Consider the following 18,613-nt stretch of genomic DNA (forward strand, 5'->3'; position numbering starts at 1 on the left):
CACCCTTTCCCATATTATTATTTGGTTTTTTTTTAATGATTAATTAATTAATTGTTTATAACAATAAAAAATAACAATCCTTCCCTCTCAGACTTAAGACCCTTTATAACAGTGGTTCAAACCTGTGGATCGCGACCCCTTTGGGGGTCAAATGACCCTTTCACAGGGGTCGCCTAAGACCATCGGAAAACACATATAATTACATATTGTTTTTGTGATTAATCACTATGCTTTAATTGTGTTCGATTTGTAACAATGAAAATTCATCCTGTATATCAGATATTTACATTACGATTCATAACAGTAGCAAAATTACAGTTATGAAGTAGCAACAAAAATAATTTTATGGTTGGGGGGTCACCACAACATGAGGACCTGTATTAAAGGGTGCGGCATTAGGAAGGTTGAGAACCACTGCTTTATAATCTTAAAAAGGACAATGGACAAAGGTCTCGTGCTCCTCTAGCTGCTTCAAGCTGGGCATGGTCGTCGTCCTGTCTACCCTTGGGTCCAGAAATCCCTAGTAAGAGTGGGGGTGTAGAGGGGAGGGTGACCTTCCCACATGGAGAAGGATCTTGCAGACTCCAGGTTAGTTAGCTGTCCCTGGACAACAGCGTGCTTGTTTTAACAGGCTGGCATCCTTGTTGTATTCCAGCCATTTAGTTCAGCCAAACCGTTGAGTCTCAGGAGGCAGCGATAAAGATAGGATTAAGTGAGGCCTATACGTACAGACAATCACTTGAAAACAGAAAACACATGTTAAATTATGCAACATAACCCACAAACCAGTGTCTAAATGTGTAGACTGTCTTATTGGAAAGACATCCAATTGCAAGGCATTTGACATTCTTCTTGCCTGTAAATTAAGCACCTCTGATGATGTCACAGACCTAGTTTAACTTTCAAATGAAAACAAACTTTACATGAAAAGAAACTTCAAAGACAGCTGCACTATTTTATAGTCTACCACTGAGCATTATAACTTCCCTTGAATCACGATTTTTCTCCTTAAGATTACCCTCCTTGTCATTAAAGGGCCTGCATTAAGTCCATTTTTCATTTATCCTGTTCATTTGCATAAAGACTACAAGAGCAGCAAATGATCGCATATGATCTTTTAAGTCTGCTTTGCTGGAACTTACATTAGGAACCTTTAGGGTGACTTTCAGTCTGCCCTTTAGGGCACAGGAGCTGAGCCACATACCTGCCATTCAGCCTTGTCTGTAAACACCTCTTTTCCCAAGTCCTTCAGGTTTTGAAATGGGGTTGTTCTTATGTGAAGTGTGTGGCAGCTGGTGCTCCTTTATGCTAAATTTGCTAGCTACCAAAAGCTCTGAATTTTTTTGTTCAAGTGATTTTTATAAAATATTATATCAGTAAGTTCTGTTAAATAAATGAACATATAAAACATTTTATTGTAGTTTTCCATGTATTAACATATTAATGGGTTGTCTCAGGATCATCCCTCTGAATGGAAGTGATTGGTCTTTTATTCAAGGATGCCTATCCTTTTGCAAAAAAAAAAAAAGTACAGCCCTGACTAATGTGGGTCAGTTGGGCATCATCCCACTAAATGAAAGGTCACCAGTTTGATTCCTGGTCAGGGTACATGCCTGGGTTGCAGGTTTAGTCCCCCGATGGGGTGCATGCAAGAGGCAACCAATCCATGCCTCTCTCACGCTGATGTTTCTCTCCCTCCTTTCCCCTCCCTTCCCCCTCAATAAATTAATTAGTTAATTAATTTTAAAAAGTAGAACAGTTTTCTAATAATTGAGAGTAATATTGGGTCCTAGTTAATCGATTTTCTATTATATTTTTGGTTGAATGTACATATTTTATTTGCTAGTTGAACAAGATATGTATCCACTTAACGGTAGAGAAGATTTTCTTTTTTAAAGGTACATTAACAAAATAATTAGAATTTTCTTGGTAAGTTTAGTATACATTTTTGTTTAAATGAAAACAATCATGCTCAAATATTTAATATATTCAAATAGGTTCCTAGTGTACTTACTGAGATTTCTTGGTGATGAGATTATGTAGAAAAAGCATTCACTGATACTTTCAAATTTGAGCATTTCCCTAGAATCTAGTATTACCAAATGTTTAAATAGTACATAGTGTGTTTTATTTGAAATAATTTTTCTTTATCTGAGAATGAATATACACTAAAGAATAATGATTGGATATGATATTAAGCCTGAGTTATTTAGAACTTTAAAAATATGCAATATATGCATATAGAAGGATCAGGTAAACATGGTCTGGTTAGAAATAATGTTATTAGCTATTGTAAAGTGAAAATGAAAAATTAAAACTCTGTTTTCTAAGCTATAAAAACTAAAACAATAATCTTTCTAGCCTTTCCTGGCAAATTTCCATAGCCAGAGTAGGAAATTAAAATACAAAATAGTGTGATTATCAAATTTTTATAATAAAGATATCTCAATCAATACAGTTTAATGAAGGAAGGCTAGACTTTTTAACCTTCGGACTTCAAAACAGTCTACTTAAAGTTTAAGACAGTGAAATACAATAAATCCATGGAAACTATACCATTATGTTAAGAAGAATGAAATGGACTTTCATGGAACACTCCAGTGAGAAATGATCTCAGACTTCAAAATGAAGCACAGTGTTAGTGGAAATTGCATTTAGGACAATAGGAAAAATGAATTCTGATTTAAACATGGACCTTTTTATTTTTTATTATTTGTTTCATAAATTCTATTAATTAGCATAAATATTAAAATGTAACTAAAATCAAGTAGGAAATAACTATTAAATTCTCAATTGTAGACATGTTACCTTCTGTTTGCAAAGCAGAAAAGATAGCACCTTTTGAAATGAGGCTGCTTTACAAAGTATGTACCATCTATATGTAATGGGATGGCACTTATTGATTCAGATCATAGGTTGTAGTTCACCCTAATTGTTAGTAAAGAAATGGAGGTGCTGAGAGATGGTTGTTCATTCAAGGTCACACAGCTGGCTTGTGACAAAATTGAGGCCTAAACCTAGCATTTCTTAAAACTTGATATGAAAATTCCCAGCAATCTATGTTTTGATGAAACGAGATATAACTTCAGCTATTAAAAAATAATTTAGAAACTATTTTGTAAAACCTTCCTAGTCCTTTTGCATTATTAGGAAATATTATGGATAGGAAATTAATTTCATTTTCATGTACTTTTAAAGAACATTTTTATGAAAACCGGTAAGAAGTAGACTTGTAGGAATGGAACATATAAACATTATATCAAACTCTTTCACAAACAAAAAGCAAAAGTCAACTTTATAACAGAAGTCTTAAATATTTTCTAGGTTATATGCCAGTAACTTTAAAGGGAAAGGAAAGAAAGAGTAATTTATTAAATATTATTTAGAATTTTCTTATACCGTTTAATCATAAAATTTTGAAATGTATCTAAATTTCTTACATAAAGTTTATTTTAAAATATCTAGAAATATTTGCAAATAATTTTTCTATACCTGTATATGACTTTAGTGTCTGACCTATGTCTCAAAGTAGTTCTCTATCTGGTTTGATTTATTATAGGTTACTAGCTTCTGAACAAAAGACTGTATGTATGATATTTGTGCCTTAACTTAAAAATCCAAGAATCCTGCTATTCAAACAAAGATTTTTTGCCTACTGTTTATGTTTTGTTTGTTTTGTTTTAGATTGTTTTTGGGTTAATTTTAGGGGAACACTTTTTGTCATAATCACCATAGGTACCAGTCATATGATGACATATTTGCCATTATTTATAGTTTTATAGAATAGTGATATACATATAATATTTTCAAAATCAACTTTTTAAACAGCCCTTTCTTCCTGAGAGAAATGTGAATTTGAAAAATGTAAATTTCTGATCATTTTAAATCTTGACCGTGTGCTTCATAAAATCTATCTTGAAAGCATTATTCTGTATCCTGAAATTTAACTGAAGACGTCATATTTTGTGTGATGTGGTTGAAGTAGCTTGAGGAATAAAACATATTATGTCACGTGAATTATTTAGCTTGTTTCTGGTTGGTTATAGATTTCTGGTTCTTGGTGTATCTTGAGATTTTTATATGTCCATAGTATATATACTTACTAAAGACATGTGAGATCTACCAAAATATTTCTTTCTGTATCAGGCAATTTTCTCAGTGTGGCAGCTTTACTTATGCTCAAATCAGTGCTAGATGGATTACTAGTACCTATATTTCTCTTTGACTTTTCATGATAAATTCAGAAAGGATGAATAAACAAGGAAAGTAATTAAAAATTAACATTTTTTAGTCATAAGCTGGTAAAACTAATAAAGCTGAATAATTATGTGCTATGTTCATTCTTTGTAATGAGAAAATATACCTAAAAGCATAAAATGTATTGTATAATTTGTTAACGTATCCTATATGCTGCTGTAGATATAAATTTTTAGTTTCTTTGATTTTGTTTTAAAATAAGTGCTTACATAGATTAAAGATGAACTATACTTATGTGTAGCCTTAGAGTCTCTGCTATCATTTAATGAAAAGGGAGTGAGCACGAACGTGGATTTATTTGGCTGATAATTACTGAAATTCTTAATTAGTGATTCCACTTTCCTTACGAAAAGTTTTTATTTGTCTCAGATTTGTATAGATATATTTATAGTGGTATGTAAGAAACAGATTATTAAGATGAAGAAGGTGTACTATCTATCTATATTTAATAGCTACCATAGAGGCCTAAAATAATAGTAGAGGTGCCCAATAGTGCTAAGTCCTAACAGAACATGCTATACTATAATACTTGAAGTAAGTTTTTGAATATTTCTGAAATATTAGTGTTTCAGATTCCTGAGAGTTGGAATTAATTGTACAGGTGTATGTATGTGTGATATGTGAAAATAATGCAACAGATATTCTTGATTATTTTGTTAGGTTATAAGCTTAAGCTTGTTCCTTCAATTCTTACTTTATTTTTATATCATGCTAGTCCTTTGCTTATTTTGCACATTTGCATTTTCATTCTTTTGCCACCTTTCCCTTATGTTTTAATCCTGCCCCATTTTTTCACATGACAGGAAAAAGCCCGATCATATCAGGTACCAAATGGCTTTCTTCCCCTCACCCATAACTTAACTCCGATTTCCTCTTTGGCACGAAAAAGCTCATAGTTAACCTGCATCTCATTTGGATTACTTGCAATGGATATAAAGTCTCTTATGTTTTAAATTGGGAAGAAAATATAAACATTTTTCTAAAGAACAAAATTATATTTTTCATTGCCCATCTCAATTTATTTTAATCTGGAATAAAACATTTGATATGTTTTAGTTACTCAAAGGAGATTATACATTGAGTAATATGATGCCTTTATTTTTTTAAGGGAGATAAGCTAGTAAACGCTTTTCAAAAATTTAAACCGTGACTAGGAATTATTCTCTTTGGTAATAACTGTATTGGTGATGTTGAAAGGAAACATCGTCAGTTCCTAGATTTTTTTGTTTGTTTTGTTTTATCATTTTGGTCTTTTTCCCTTGAAAAATAAAATTGAATTTGAAATAAAGCAGCGTAAATGTTCAAACTTTTAATTTTTTTAATATTCGCCTTCTTGGCATTTCTAGAAAGGTGTGCATAAATCCATTATCTCTATAATTTTAGTGAAAAAGCCTCTACCAATTTAGAGGCTTGACTTTAACCCATGTTCTTGATTTCAAGTACAGTTCTTGGACTAGTGTTCAAACAAGGTAAAAGATACTTGATTTATTTTTTATAATATAGTTCTCTCTTCCCCAATTTTGTCTTCTGGAAAGCTTTCATTGGTATTTACAATTTAATAATATTTAATTGTTTATGAATATAATATTTTGGTCTTATCTTTATTATATTGAGTTACTTCAGTTTGAGAGAAATATAAAGTGGTGTCTTATTTTTCTTAATGAACAAAGAAATTTTACTTTTTATTTATTTTTAATTTTTTAAATTTTTTTTATTAAACACTGTCTTATATAAGTTTTGGCCATGTGACAGCTTCTGAACCTTATAAAATATAGTGCGTTTGTCAGTACAGTGCTTTCCAAAATTTGTCTTTTTTATTATTTAACTACCTTTCTTTAAGTATCTTCAAATTGCAGGTAGCATGAGTTTAAAATATTAAGTATTTTTCTGTATTCCACAGGAATATATGAACTGTTTCAGTTTTCCTTTTAATAAAAATATTAATAACTAGGATTATTCTATAGGGGCAATTAAAAATTATATTCCTTTTTATTTACTGGATTCAAGTCTTGATCAGTGCAAATTAGTTTAGTTAGCTCTTCTTTTTCTTTTTTTCTTTTTTAGTGACAGAGGAGGGAAGGTAGTGTCATAAGAGATACAGATTCTAGTCATTGATCATTTTTTTCTACCTAGGATACATTATGGTTTTATTCCTTAGGAGGTGTTGCCAAATTAAGAGAGATTTCTGGTGTCTTTCCTGAACATACAAATACTGATAATATGAGAAAGTCACCTGAAACAGAGAGATGGCAGAGTAACTAAGTTTCAGAAGTGCATATGATCTGGAAAGTTAATAATCAGAGGAAATGATCTCTGACAAAAAACAAACATAAAAAAACAGGTTTTTAATTTAATATTTTGTTATTAGTTTTGGAGGTTTTGATTCTAAGATGCAGCAGGTCAAAATAAATTTATTTTTTGAAGACCTCAGAAGCATGAAAAGCTTACATGGTTCTGTGGGTATTTTTTTATTGTGCCATAAAACTGTAATTTTTCATCAAGTTATATGATTACTATACAACATAAGAATTTTTATTAATATATTTCATCCTACCTCAAATGATTTTTAAAAAAACACTTTAATCAATATCAGAGATTGCTTCCATTGCATGTTATCCCCTGTGGCAGGCCTACACCTTTTTCTTTGTTTATAGGTATTTTCTTTAACATTTCTAACCAACTATGTGTCCCAAAGCAAAGAAATCCAGAAGTTCTTCCTTTTCTAACCTGCCTCTTGATGATTTGCATTTAGAGGCAACCCACTTGGTTTTATCCAGATGCTAATTTAACAAATCTCTATTTTAATGGTAAAGGTTATACCTCTTTAAAGTAGCAAGAAAACCTAACAACCTAGCTTAAAAATAGAAAAGCATTCTAATCATTTCCTCAGCTTTGGAGAATTAATTTTTTTAAATAGAAATTATAAATATGCCTATATACAATTTCTAGTGTATTAATGAAAAGGTGGAATCTATCTGCTAATAGATTAATAACTAATGTTTACAATAGAAATCATCTCACATGAAACTAATTTTGAAATAATGACTCAAATTTTGTTTTACTTTTCATGCTTGATGAGAATTTTTGCTTTCTTTAATGAATGGCTTTTGGCTGTTTGGTTTTTATTTTTTGGTTTTTTGTTTTTGTAAGTCTAGGTCTTTTTACTATTTTAATAAATTAAGTAGCCTAGCTTTTTCTTTTAAAGAAGATTGCAAGTTAATTGTCTAATAATTTACAGTAATGAGCAGAACAATATAGTTGGATGACTCATTTTTAATAATAAGTTTGATTATTCTGCTTATATGATTATATGAAAGTAAGGCGAAATGAATTGGCAGTTGTCTCCTGTTTGATAACAATGGTAAATGATGATTTAATTTTCTGTTTTGCCTAACAAATCATACACTTGCTGAATTAGCTGCAGAAAGATTTTTAAAAAGCACCATTTATTTCAATGTTTTACTGTAAACAAATGGATAATTTTATTTACAGTATAAGTTATTTCTACTTTATAATGAAAGCAATTATTTGGGGGGAAAGATTTTGGTTATTTTTGAGGAACGTCAAATAAAATTTTTACTTTAAAAGTTATTATTTGCTGATAGCATAAAAAATAGGTTTCATTAGGATTTAAACTTATAACTTAAAATTAATCAAAATATAGTAGTTTTACTTTCCTAATCTGTGGCATTAAAATTGTTTAAAATTGTTCTTTACTTTCAATAGTTATTTCATTGGCATCAATTTATATAAAGCAAAACAAAACAATGTACTTCTCAACTCATATTTACCATAAATGATTTTCTAGTGCTTTCTAAAATATTTAGTTCCTAACAACAACTGAAATAAATTGTGTTTTTGAAATTTTAATCTATTTTGTATTTATTTAGACGCTGGTTTTCAATACAGAACAATCAATTGGTTTACCAGAAAAAGTTTAAGGTAGGTCTTTTGTTACGTAATTAAGTGAAAAACCTGGTTTTGGTTCTTTATCTTTTTGTCTTGGGAAAGCATTGAAGTCCATAAATACTCATGTGTGTGAAATTATTGTTTGTTAGTTTTCTGTTTGGGCATGTAAAAGAGGATTCAGAAATGGGAAACACCAGCATTTGATACTTAAAAGCAGAGTGATTTTAAATCCCGAATTCTTAATTCGTAGCTTTGAGATGAATTTTTCTTCTGTCCCAGGATTATTACTTTTTTCTTCATATGTTTGTGTGACAGGAATAATACTACCATTCCACAGTACTGTTTTGAGGTTTTAGAAAAGGATACCTTTTAAGAAACATCACCTTATGGACACCGGTGATAATATAGAAAGGTTAGGAATGCCGTTAACATGTAACCTTGAAGTAATTTAAATAAAAACCTTAAATTTGTTAAAATTGTTTTTATAGATTCATTTTTCTGAACTTTAAGGGTGAGGGATTTTTATTAATTGGAAAGACATACTGAAATCACATGTGACGTGACAGTGTGACAACTCACTTCCCTCCCAAGTAACATCCAAATGTGCTGTCTTTACCTTTTGAACATTTCCCTCTGGAAGGCCCTGATCTTTGTCCCTCCCCAGGGTACCTTGACTTCTTCACACTCCCTCTCCCATCACTGGCCTTGTTGATGTTCACTCAGAATACTGCAATCACAGCTGCTTAGTGGCCCAGGAGAGACCACAGAGGTTTGCTTTATGTGGAAGAAGGATATTGAAATGGTCTGTAGACACCATGCAAAGCACTGAAGGTTTTATTTCCTTCACACAAGACTTTATGATGCTTGTATAGTTGATGTTGATGCTCATAGCCTTTTCTCTTTTTTTTCTTTTTATTTTATTTTATTTTATTTTTTTAATTCTGAAGATTCTGGTGACCTGTGGTATATTTTTTTCTATTTCCCTGTGCCAGTTTTTGTTTGGGTATTTTTGGCTTTCCTCTCTTTCCCTTATCCATGTCTCTTCCCACCATGCACAGATTAACTTTACCTACAAACTTCTTAATCTGATATATGGAGTAAGTATGAGTATCAATAAATACTTCAACTTCCAAAAACTTAGAAAAAAAGAACTGTTAGTTAATTGGTGACTTGATTTTTACCTAGTTAGCCTTTATTAATGATATAGTCAACTGTAAATTTGAAATACTCACTTTACTCTTAAGGTGACACAATATGAAATTTTACTTGTTAGATTCTGTGATTGCAGATTTTTTTTCCATACAAGTCTTTTATTCTAACTAATTAATTAGTTCATGGTTTTTTCCTACTCTGATAAACTTGGTTTTTTAATACTTTTATTAAGTACTAGAAAATTATAAAACGTTTCTTACTTACGTATTTTTAGAAGGATATATAACCTTCTTTTTTTTTTCAGTTATGTAAAACCTGACTCATCAAAGGCTTCTTTTTTGAAGGAAAGTAGTTTTTATTATATGTGAGTAGGGACCAGGAGCATAATGGATGTGGAAGAAAAGTAACAGGAAGCTAGCATTTATTGAGCACTACTAATTAATTACCAAGTGTTGAATTAGGCTTAAACTATTTCATTTAATTCTTATACAGCCATTTTATGAGGCAGGTAAAATTATTAACGGAGCAGAATTACCTTTATTAGTTATATCTATGTAGCTAACTCCTGTCTCTAATCTCAAATAAGAAAAATAAGACAAATCTGTCAAAACGAGGCAAACAACTATAGAAATCCCGGTGACGCAGCTCACCAGGCAACAGATGAAGAATTTGACAGACGAACAAATAAGAAACCTTTCAGAGGCTCAATTCAGAGCTGTAGTCATTAGGTGGCTTACAGAATTAACAAAAGATCTGGAACAAGATGAGAAAGGATTGAAAGCCACTCATACTGAAAAGAACAAAAACACATACGAGACAAGTGGTGAGGAAATAAAATCCAGAGATCAAATCAACAAACCGGAACATAGGGAAGGAACAGTCAACCAGTGGGGAAAGAGGAAACAGAAAGCAAGGAAAGTGAGAGGATCAGCTGTAAGAGATCGATCGAACATACGGATTATAGGATTGCCAGAGGGCAAAGAAGAACTAGAAATTGAAAAATTATGTGAAAAAGTAATAAAACAGAACTTCTCAAACCTGGGGAAGGAAATAGACTTACAGGTCCAGGAAGCACAGAGAGTTCCAGAAAAACTGGACCCAGGGAGAACCACTCCAAGACACATTATAATCAAATTGTCAAAAATTAAAGATAAAGAGAGAATCTTAAAAGCAACAAGAGAGAAGAAAAGAATCATGTACAAAGGAGTCCCAATTAGACTATTAGCTGACTTCTCAAGGGAGACCCTGCAGGCAAGAAGGAACTGGCAAGAAATATTCAAAGTAATGAAAAGCAAAAACCTACAGCCATGAATTGTCATTCAGAATAGAAGGGCAGAGAAAGTGCTTCCAGGACAAAGTAAAACTGAAGGAGTTCATCAGATCCAAACCACTACTATTTGAGATGTTAAAGGGACTGGTTTAGAAAAAAGAGGATCAAAGCTATGAACATTAAAATAAAAATAAATAAATAAAAGAAAAGAAAAAGAAAAATCTTTAAAATTAGACCATTTATTCCAGGTAATATTTTTAAGTATTATTGGTAGTAGTATTTAAAACCTGGACTGATAAAAATGGGAATTCTGTTTCCTATTTGTAGGATAACCCCACTGTGGTAGTGGAAGATCTAAGGCTCTGCACGGTGAAACATTGTGAAGACATAGAACGGCGATTCTGCTTTGAGGTGGTCTCTCCGACAAAGTGAGTGATTCTAAAGAATTTGAGAGTTGCTGTTATGTTTCTATAGTTTGTCTTAAAGAACTTTACACGGTAGATAAAGATTTGGGTTTCACTTGTGATGCTCTGTGCTAAAGAGGAAAAAAAATTTTTTTTAAGTAAATTTTATTAATTTTTGATTACAGGTATTACAGTCAGAAATTTCTATAACTTCTACCTGGTATCATATGTTCTTTAAATTCCATAAAGATTGCTGATGTGGCCTTATGAAAACTTTTTAGCTGTCATGGATGATGAACTGAATTCATATCAAATTAATCTTTTGACACCTATTATTTTATATTTCCACCCAGTAGAAAAATATGTTATGTTTATATGGTAAATTTAAAGTCTGTTTCTTTTTTAATGTGCAAGAGTGGGTAATTTCTTACCAATAGGTAACTTATTTCGTTGATTGATTGCTTAATGAACACACTCTGTCCTAAAGACAGATGAAATAAAACCTTTCAACAATATAATTATTTTTGTTAAAAAATTATTAAATAGCAAAGTGGGCAAAAAAGTATAAACATCATCATCATCATCATCATCATCATCATTATTATTATTATTACTGGTATTTGGGGGTAATTTGGTGACTGAGAAAATAATGTTATTTCCTTTTAGAAGTTGCATGCTTCAGGCAGATTCTGAAAAACTGCGCCAGGCATGGATTAAGGCTGTCCAGACCAGTATTGCTACTGCTTATAGAGAAAAGGGTGATGAATCAGAGGTTAGTAAACAATAATGCAATACCAGATGATGTATTGCCAAAAGTTTTTAATTTTAGTTGCAACATTGTATGATTATAACATTCTTTAATTTTTTTTAAATTGATGTATACTTGACAGATAACCTTATATTAGTTTTGGGTGTACAACATAATGATTCATTATTTTTATATACTACAAAATGATCACCACAGTAAATCTAGTTACCATCTCTTACCATACACAGTGACAAATTTTTTTATTGTGAGGAGACCTTTTAAGATTTACTCTCTTAGCAACTTTCAAATATGCAATATAGTATTACTAACTACAGTTACCACACTATACATTATATTCATGACTTATTCATTTTATAACTAAGAGTTTGTATCTTTTGGCCCCCTTCACCTGTATCATTATTTTTTAATGGAGAATTTTCTTTTTTTGAATTGAAATGAATTATATTTTTTAAATATAGATTCAATTTCTCTTTTGTTTACTTCACTTTACCTAACATTTTATTTTAATATTCCAAGATATGGGGTCTGTCCAGAAGGTATCCAGCCATATAATATGAAAAATAGAGACATTTATTGAAGAAGGTACAAGAAACATTGTACATAGGACAATGACGCCTCAGTCCCCTTCAGAGTAGGCATGTTGGGACCTCACACAGTACTCCTAATCGCCACCAGCTCCCCCGTTGTATTTTCCTGAATGTCATCGATGTTCTGAAATCTCTTCCCTTTCAAAGGTGATTTTAGTTATGAGTAAAACCAGAAGTCACAGGGCTCCCAAATCTGGGCTATAGCGGGGGCTGAGTCACCTGGGTGATTTGATACTTAGCCAAAAAACTCTGCATGAGACATGATGCATGAGGGGGCATGTTGTCATGATGAAGCTGCCAATCACCAGTTGCCCACAGCTGTGGCCTTCTGACTTCTGAATCATCTGAATAGTTTTCACAGAGGAATGTTCAAGCTTAACTTAAAATGTTATACAGATTCGTTGCTCTACTCACTGAGTCATTTGAATGTGACAGCCACACAGTACACATGCTTACTCAATGGCATCCACCACCCCCACTGACTAGTACAGTGAAGTTGTCATTGTTCACGCATGCGCATTCCAGTCCACTCTCCTCGGCCCACCTAATGTCTATTGAATTCAATTTTTAGGAAGGTCACGACAAAGAAAGGCCCGGTTATATTTCTAATGATTCTATACTAAAATACTGGCTTGTTGAAATGTTTTTAAACCCAAATATTTTTTAGACCATATCTTTAATTACTTAGGATCCCTAAACTACATCTTTGTATTTGGTTATTACTGGTATAGACTTTGCTGTGAAATTTTTAAAATTAGCTTTTTACTTATGCCACCTTTTGCTTTCCCTAATAACCTATGACATTTTTAGATATTGTGTCTTTTATTGTTGATTCACTCTGTAATTATAATTATATAATCGATCTGTTCTTTAGTAAAAGGCTGTACCATTTCCAGTTATTCTCAGTAGTTGAAACAACTTGTTTGCAGTTCATTGAATACGCTAGAAAATCTTGGTATAAATTGGTGGGAATACAGACTGGTGCAGCCACTGTGGAAAGCAGTATGGAGATACCTTAAAAAATTAAAAATGGATCTGCCATTTCACCAGCGATCCCATTTCCGGGAATATATCTGAAGGAACCCCAAACACTTAATTCGAAAGAACATAAGCACCCCTATGTTCATTGCAGTGTTATTTACAATTGCCAAGATATGGACACAGCCTAATTGCCCATCAATAGATGAGTAGATAAAACAACTATGGGATATTTACACAGTGCAATTCTACTTGGCTATAAAAAAGAAGAAAATTTTACCCTTTGCAACAGTAGAGATAGACCCGGAGAACATTATGCTAAGTGAAATAAGCCAGTCAGAGAAAGACAAATAACATATGATTATACTCATACGTGGAATCTAATGAACAAACTGAACTAACAAACAAAACAGAGACAGACTCATAGATGGAGAGCAGATGACAGCTAGTGCTGGGGGGTGGGGGAGGTTAGGAGGTGGAGGGATTGAGCAAAAAGGTAAAAGGACTCACAGACATGGACAGCAGTGTGGTGATTGCTGGGGGGAGGGGTATATAAGGAGACTAAGTGATAATGGCAAAAAATACAATTAAGATTAAATTTTTTTTAAATTAATACTTATTTTACTCTTGAGTCTTATTTAATAGTCTCATGTTTATACCCTCAGTTTCTCGTTTTGCATGTGAAACTCATGTTCTCCTCTTTGACTTCGTATCTTGTACATATGTCCATTTTATCAGTTATTTATATATATATATATATACACAAATTTTTAATGTTTATATATTTCTCCCCACAAGACTAAAGGCCAGTTAATGGAGGAGCTTACCTTTCCATTCTTAAATTTCTAATGCCCCAACAGTGCCTCGTTTAAGTCCATAATAGGCCTTCAATTTATTGATCAGAAGCTTTAGTTTGGAGCATGTAGTATACAACATGATATTGCAAGCTTTTCTAAAACAAAAACAAAAAATTTTTCATCCTTTTAGAAGCTGGATAAGAAATCATCTCCATCCACAGGAAGCTTGGATTCTGGAAATGAGTCAAAAGATAAATTATTGAAAGGAGAAAGTGCACTGCAGCGAGTCCAGTGTATACCCGGCAACGCCAGCTGCTGTGACTGTGGCCTGGCAGACCCGCGGTGGGCCAGCATCAACCTGGGCATCACCCTGTGTATTGAATGTTCTGGAATTCATCGGTGGGTACACCTACCCAGGCTGAAAGACTTTTTTGGATAAACACACATTGTAAATTATCATGTCCCATTGGATAGAGGACCTTTTCTACTTGCCTAATGTGGCTGCCAGTCTGTATCTTTTTACCTTTTGTAAGTGGGTACAATTCTGGTTTGTGGAGAACTTTTGAAAACTTTGGTTCACCAGTCATGGTAAATCAGAAGATATATTCCTATTTATATACATGTTGAGGGCTATAGTAGAGACTGTCACGTAGTAAGAGGAAAGTCATTTGCATAATTAGCAAATACAGGTCAATAGTTTTATATACTAACAAAGTCTTTTTTTCGACTTAGGAGTCTTGGAGTTCATTTTTCAAAAGTACGTTCTTTAACTTTAGACACCTGGGAGCCTGAACTTTTAAAGGTAAAATAAATACTTGCTTAAAAATATTTCATAATTTTTCACATTTCATATTTATTTACATAAATAGTCAGGAATTTAGAATATTGGTTTAAAAATGTATACGTTTCTCAATGCTAACAATTAACTATATTGTTTTGGAACATACATGAGAATATTTTGACCAATTTGTTATTTTTATATTGGGTTTTACAAATTGCTAAGTTTCTGTAGACTCTTCACTCCAAATCAGTTCACTTTTTAAGGAAACCAGTGTTCCTTCATTTTTGTGTTTTCTCAAAAAATATCTTAGATTTTGTGCCTTAATTTTAATCTTTTGTAATTATATACATTCTTGATAAAAATATGAGACATGTTGCTATAGTAAGCTCCATAGTAGATTGGCATAGTATGTTGTTTTCATTGGTTTATTTTAGCATAGGACCATTTGCAAATTTTCATTTGTCAGAAAAGTAGTCATCAAACCAAGATAACCTTTTTCCATGTATAAGGATTCATATCTATAAAAATGTCATAAATAATTTTAGATCACATCTGGGTTTCTGATAAGGTTTATAAAACTCATAGTTAATAGCATACTCCTTTTAAGTCTCCCCATTTAGTTTAAATGTTGTAATATATTCTTCATTTTTCATCTGAAAATTGTGTTCTTAATGTGCTTTTGTTTTTATTTTAATCTATATATAAACTGGTAATCCTGTCAATTATGTAGAGTAAAAAATTTGCTTGTGTAAACATCTAAATTAAAGTGATAAATTAGCTTCTAAGGTAATTAATTCTATTGTTATTAATTCAAAGGTTTAGAAAGTGGGGGAACAGGGGTAGAAATCTAATTTCTGCATCAGCTTTGTATGTAGATATAAATGCCATGGATTCAATTTAGGAAATGTGTTGGAAACACAACTGTGTGCTGCATTTAAAAATAATGACCAGAAGTTTTAAACAGATTATTTTTAAATTCTTATATATGAAGTATAAAGAGAAAATAGTTCACTTCAATTCTAAGTTGTTTAAAACTTTACCTGTCTGGCCTTAGACTTCTTATTTTATTTAATATATTGGACATTGTGAATAATACGCAGCATTGTGCCAACCATGGTGGAGGGGTAGAAAGTAGCAGAAGACGGGAGAGGCGAAGCCTTCTCTTGTAAGAGTGATAATCCTCCAGGAGAGGTATTTGGTGAAGAATGGCAAATGGTGATACTGCTCTCAGCTCTTGTTTCATTTTACTTTAACATTAAACTTCTTTGTGGAATGAGCAGCCACATAATATGCTAAGGGATATAGCTAGCTGTATTTGCTTTAATGACTTTCATAGTATTTTTAGGAATTTATGGCTTATTTTTCTATTTCCCTCCCAAACAGCTCATGTGTGAGTTGGGGAATGATGTTATAAATCGAGTTTATGAAGCTAAAGTGGAAAAAATGGGAATAAAGAAACCACAGCCAGGACAAAGGTACTATTTCTAATTATCTTTTAAAAAAATAGATTTTATTTATTTTTAGAGAGAGGGGGGAAGGTAAGGAGAAAGGGAAAGAAACATCGATGTGAGAGAGAAACATTGCTTGGTGGCCTCTCGTACACATCCAAACCACACACTGCAACTGGCAATCTTTTGCTTTATGGGATGATGCCCAACCAACTGAGCCATACCAGTCAGGATATTTCATTTGTCTTAATGCATTATCTTTCTTTTCCCTAATCAGAAATACAGCTGTGATTTTATTTCACTATAATTGATACATAACACTGAAACACACTTTTTAAAAGAGATCATTACTGCTTCTGTTAAAATATGGCTACAAAATTATCTTTTATTGTTTAGTCAGTTGTAGTCTCTAGATACAAATCTTAAAAATTGAGGTTCTATATAGGAATGTAAAAGCTCTTGGCAGTTAAAAGTAGACCAAAGTTCTGTTAGCGGCCAGCATTTAGAAAGAGATTATCTGTTCATTAATGTATTTAAGGATAAGGTTTCTACTACATACAATGAATAATTTTACATTGTATAACTTAGTTCAGCAAATATTTGTTAATCACATGGTTTGTACATAGCCTTATGATGTTGAAGAATTAAAGGTGACAAGGTAATGGAGAATACTTAATTGCTGTGTTTGAAATTATATTTCCATTTCTGTATATGGAGGCTCATTGAGTAAAGTGGTTAAGAGTGCCTTCAAGGTACATAATTTGTTATGATTTTTAGGATATTTCATTCGACTAAATCTTTATGTATAAGCAATACTAGTTTAAAGGTATTTCACTCTAAACCAATATCATTTAAATCTGATTATTTATTTGCTAAAGCATGGCTGTTTGAGTTACTTTGGATTTTGAAATATCCTATTTTAGCCAAACACTAAGCATTTTAAAGTGATATAAGAAAAGGTATAGAACAAACTTGGCAAGACATCAGAAGTTTAAAATGTGACATCTTTTCTCCCCCTTAAGTTAGGAATGTTATCTTCTTTTAAAGTAGTTGTCTTATCAATAGTGATAGTTCAGTATGTGAAATCATTGGAGTAAAAACAAAATTAAAGCACAAAGAACTATTATAGACATGAAGGAGTACAGAAATAAGAGAATGCCATGTTAACTCTTGTGATTTTTTTAGTTTATTATTTGTATTTGAACATGAAATCATAATTCATTAAGTATTTGGAAGGAAAATGTTGCATACTCTCACAAATTCAGTTTTAATTAGTATTACATTTACTGACTTTCTTTGAAATATTCAGTGTACATATAGTAGCTTCTTTTCAATATTAGTCATGCTCAGAGACTAAGCAGATCATGACATTTTTATGTTTATCAGACAGGAGAAAGAGGCATATATCAAAGCAAAATATGTAGAGAAGAAATTTGTGGATAAATATTCTATGTCATCATCACCTCCTGAGCAGGAAAAAAAGATTGCTCCCAAAAGTTGTGAAGAAAAGAGGTCGAGCATTTCTAAACTTGGGCCAGGTGACCAACTGAAAGTATCTCCCCAAAGTTCAGGTATTACAACTTACTTGTATATATAATATTTTCATAAACTGTGGTCACTTTCTTAATCTCTGAATTAATAGCCATTTGAGATTTTTTAAATGCTAAAAACCTATTTCCTTCTACACATTCTAAGGAAAAATTGAATTCTATGTCTTTAAAACTATTACCTTTAAATAGATCTTGGTAATTTGGATTTCTAGGTAATGTGTATATTCTAAAGACTAAAACTGATTAAAATGCAAAGGGAGATGGGAATTATTCTACCTTGGCAAAAAGCCCTAAATATCTGATTAACCACCTAACATCTTTCCTATTTTTTCCTCCTAAATTTTTTCCCATTAATGTTTTTTTCCTGCCCTTTTCCCTTCTTATGGCCTGCTTTGTGCTTTGCTAATTTGCATGTCCCCAGTGGTTGCTGTAAATAGCGACGAGGCCAGGCGGGAGTCTCTGTTCTGTCCTGATGAGCTAGATTCACTCTTCTCCTACTTTGATACTTCTTCAAAACTGCGTAGTAGTAAGTACTACTCTTCTGAAGCATTCCAAGTCTGTGCCAGTGGTCATTGTGCAGTGTGGCCATTTCTCTAGATGTTACCCATTGTCTCAGAATTACACATTACTTACAGTCATACAATAAGTTAAGCTTTTTACTACCCCTTACATATTATGGGGTAATGAGATGTGTTACAAGTCTGAAAATAC

General features: G+C 32.2%; 1 protein-coding gene across 4 annotated transcripts in view; it reads left to right on the forward strand.

Moving 5' to 3' along the window:
- The window catches only part of ACAP2 (ArfGAP with coiled-coil, ankyrin repeat and PH domains 2), a 143,894-nt gene that overhangs the window by 110,690 nt on the left and 14,591 nt on the right, over window positions 1-18,613 (forward strand). For 2 of the 4 annotated variants that reach the window (XM_090278664.1, XM_090278647.1), the window contains 8 exons: window positions 5,061-5,081; window positions 8,148-8,199; window positions 10,916-11,016; window positions 11,659-11,764; window positions 14,314-14,522; window positions 14,856-14,925; window positions 16,288-16,379; window positions 17,739-17,923. In XM_090278664.1, the coding sequence (XP_090134790.1) occupies window positions 5,061-5,081; window positions 8,148-8,199; window positions 10,916-11,016; window positions 11,659-11,764; window positions 14,314-14,522; window positions 14,856-14,925; window positions 16,288-16,379; window positions 17,739-17,923 (836 nt within the window). Of the gene's footprint in view, window positions 1-5,060; window positions 5,082-8,147; window positions 8,200-10,915; window positions 11,017-11,658; window positions 11,765-14,313; window positions 14,523-14,855; window positions 14,926-16,287; window positions 16,380-17,738; window positions 17,924-18,323; window positions 18,429-18,613 lie in introns of all 4 variants that reach the window. The other 2 variants (XM_090278657.1, XM_090278673.1) reach the window with 2 other exon arrangements.

Source organism: Furipterus horrens, unplaced genomic scaffold, assembly GCF_987537825.1.
Source record: "Furipterus horrens unplaced genomic scaffold, mFurHor1.1.pri manual_scaffold_1, whole genome shotgun sequence".
NCBI lineage: Eukaryota > Metazoa > Chordata > Mammalia > Chiroptera > Furipteridae > Furipterus > Furipterus horrens.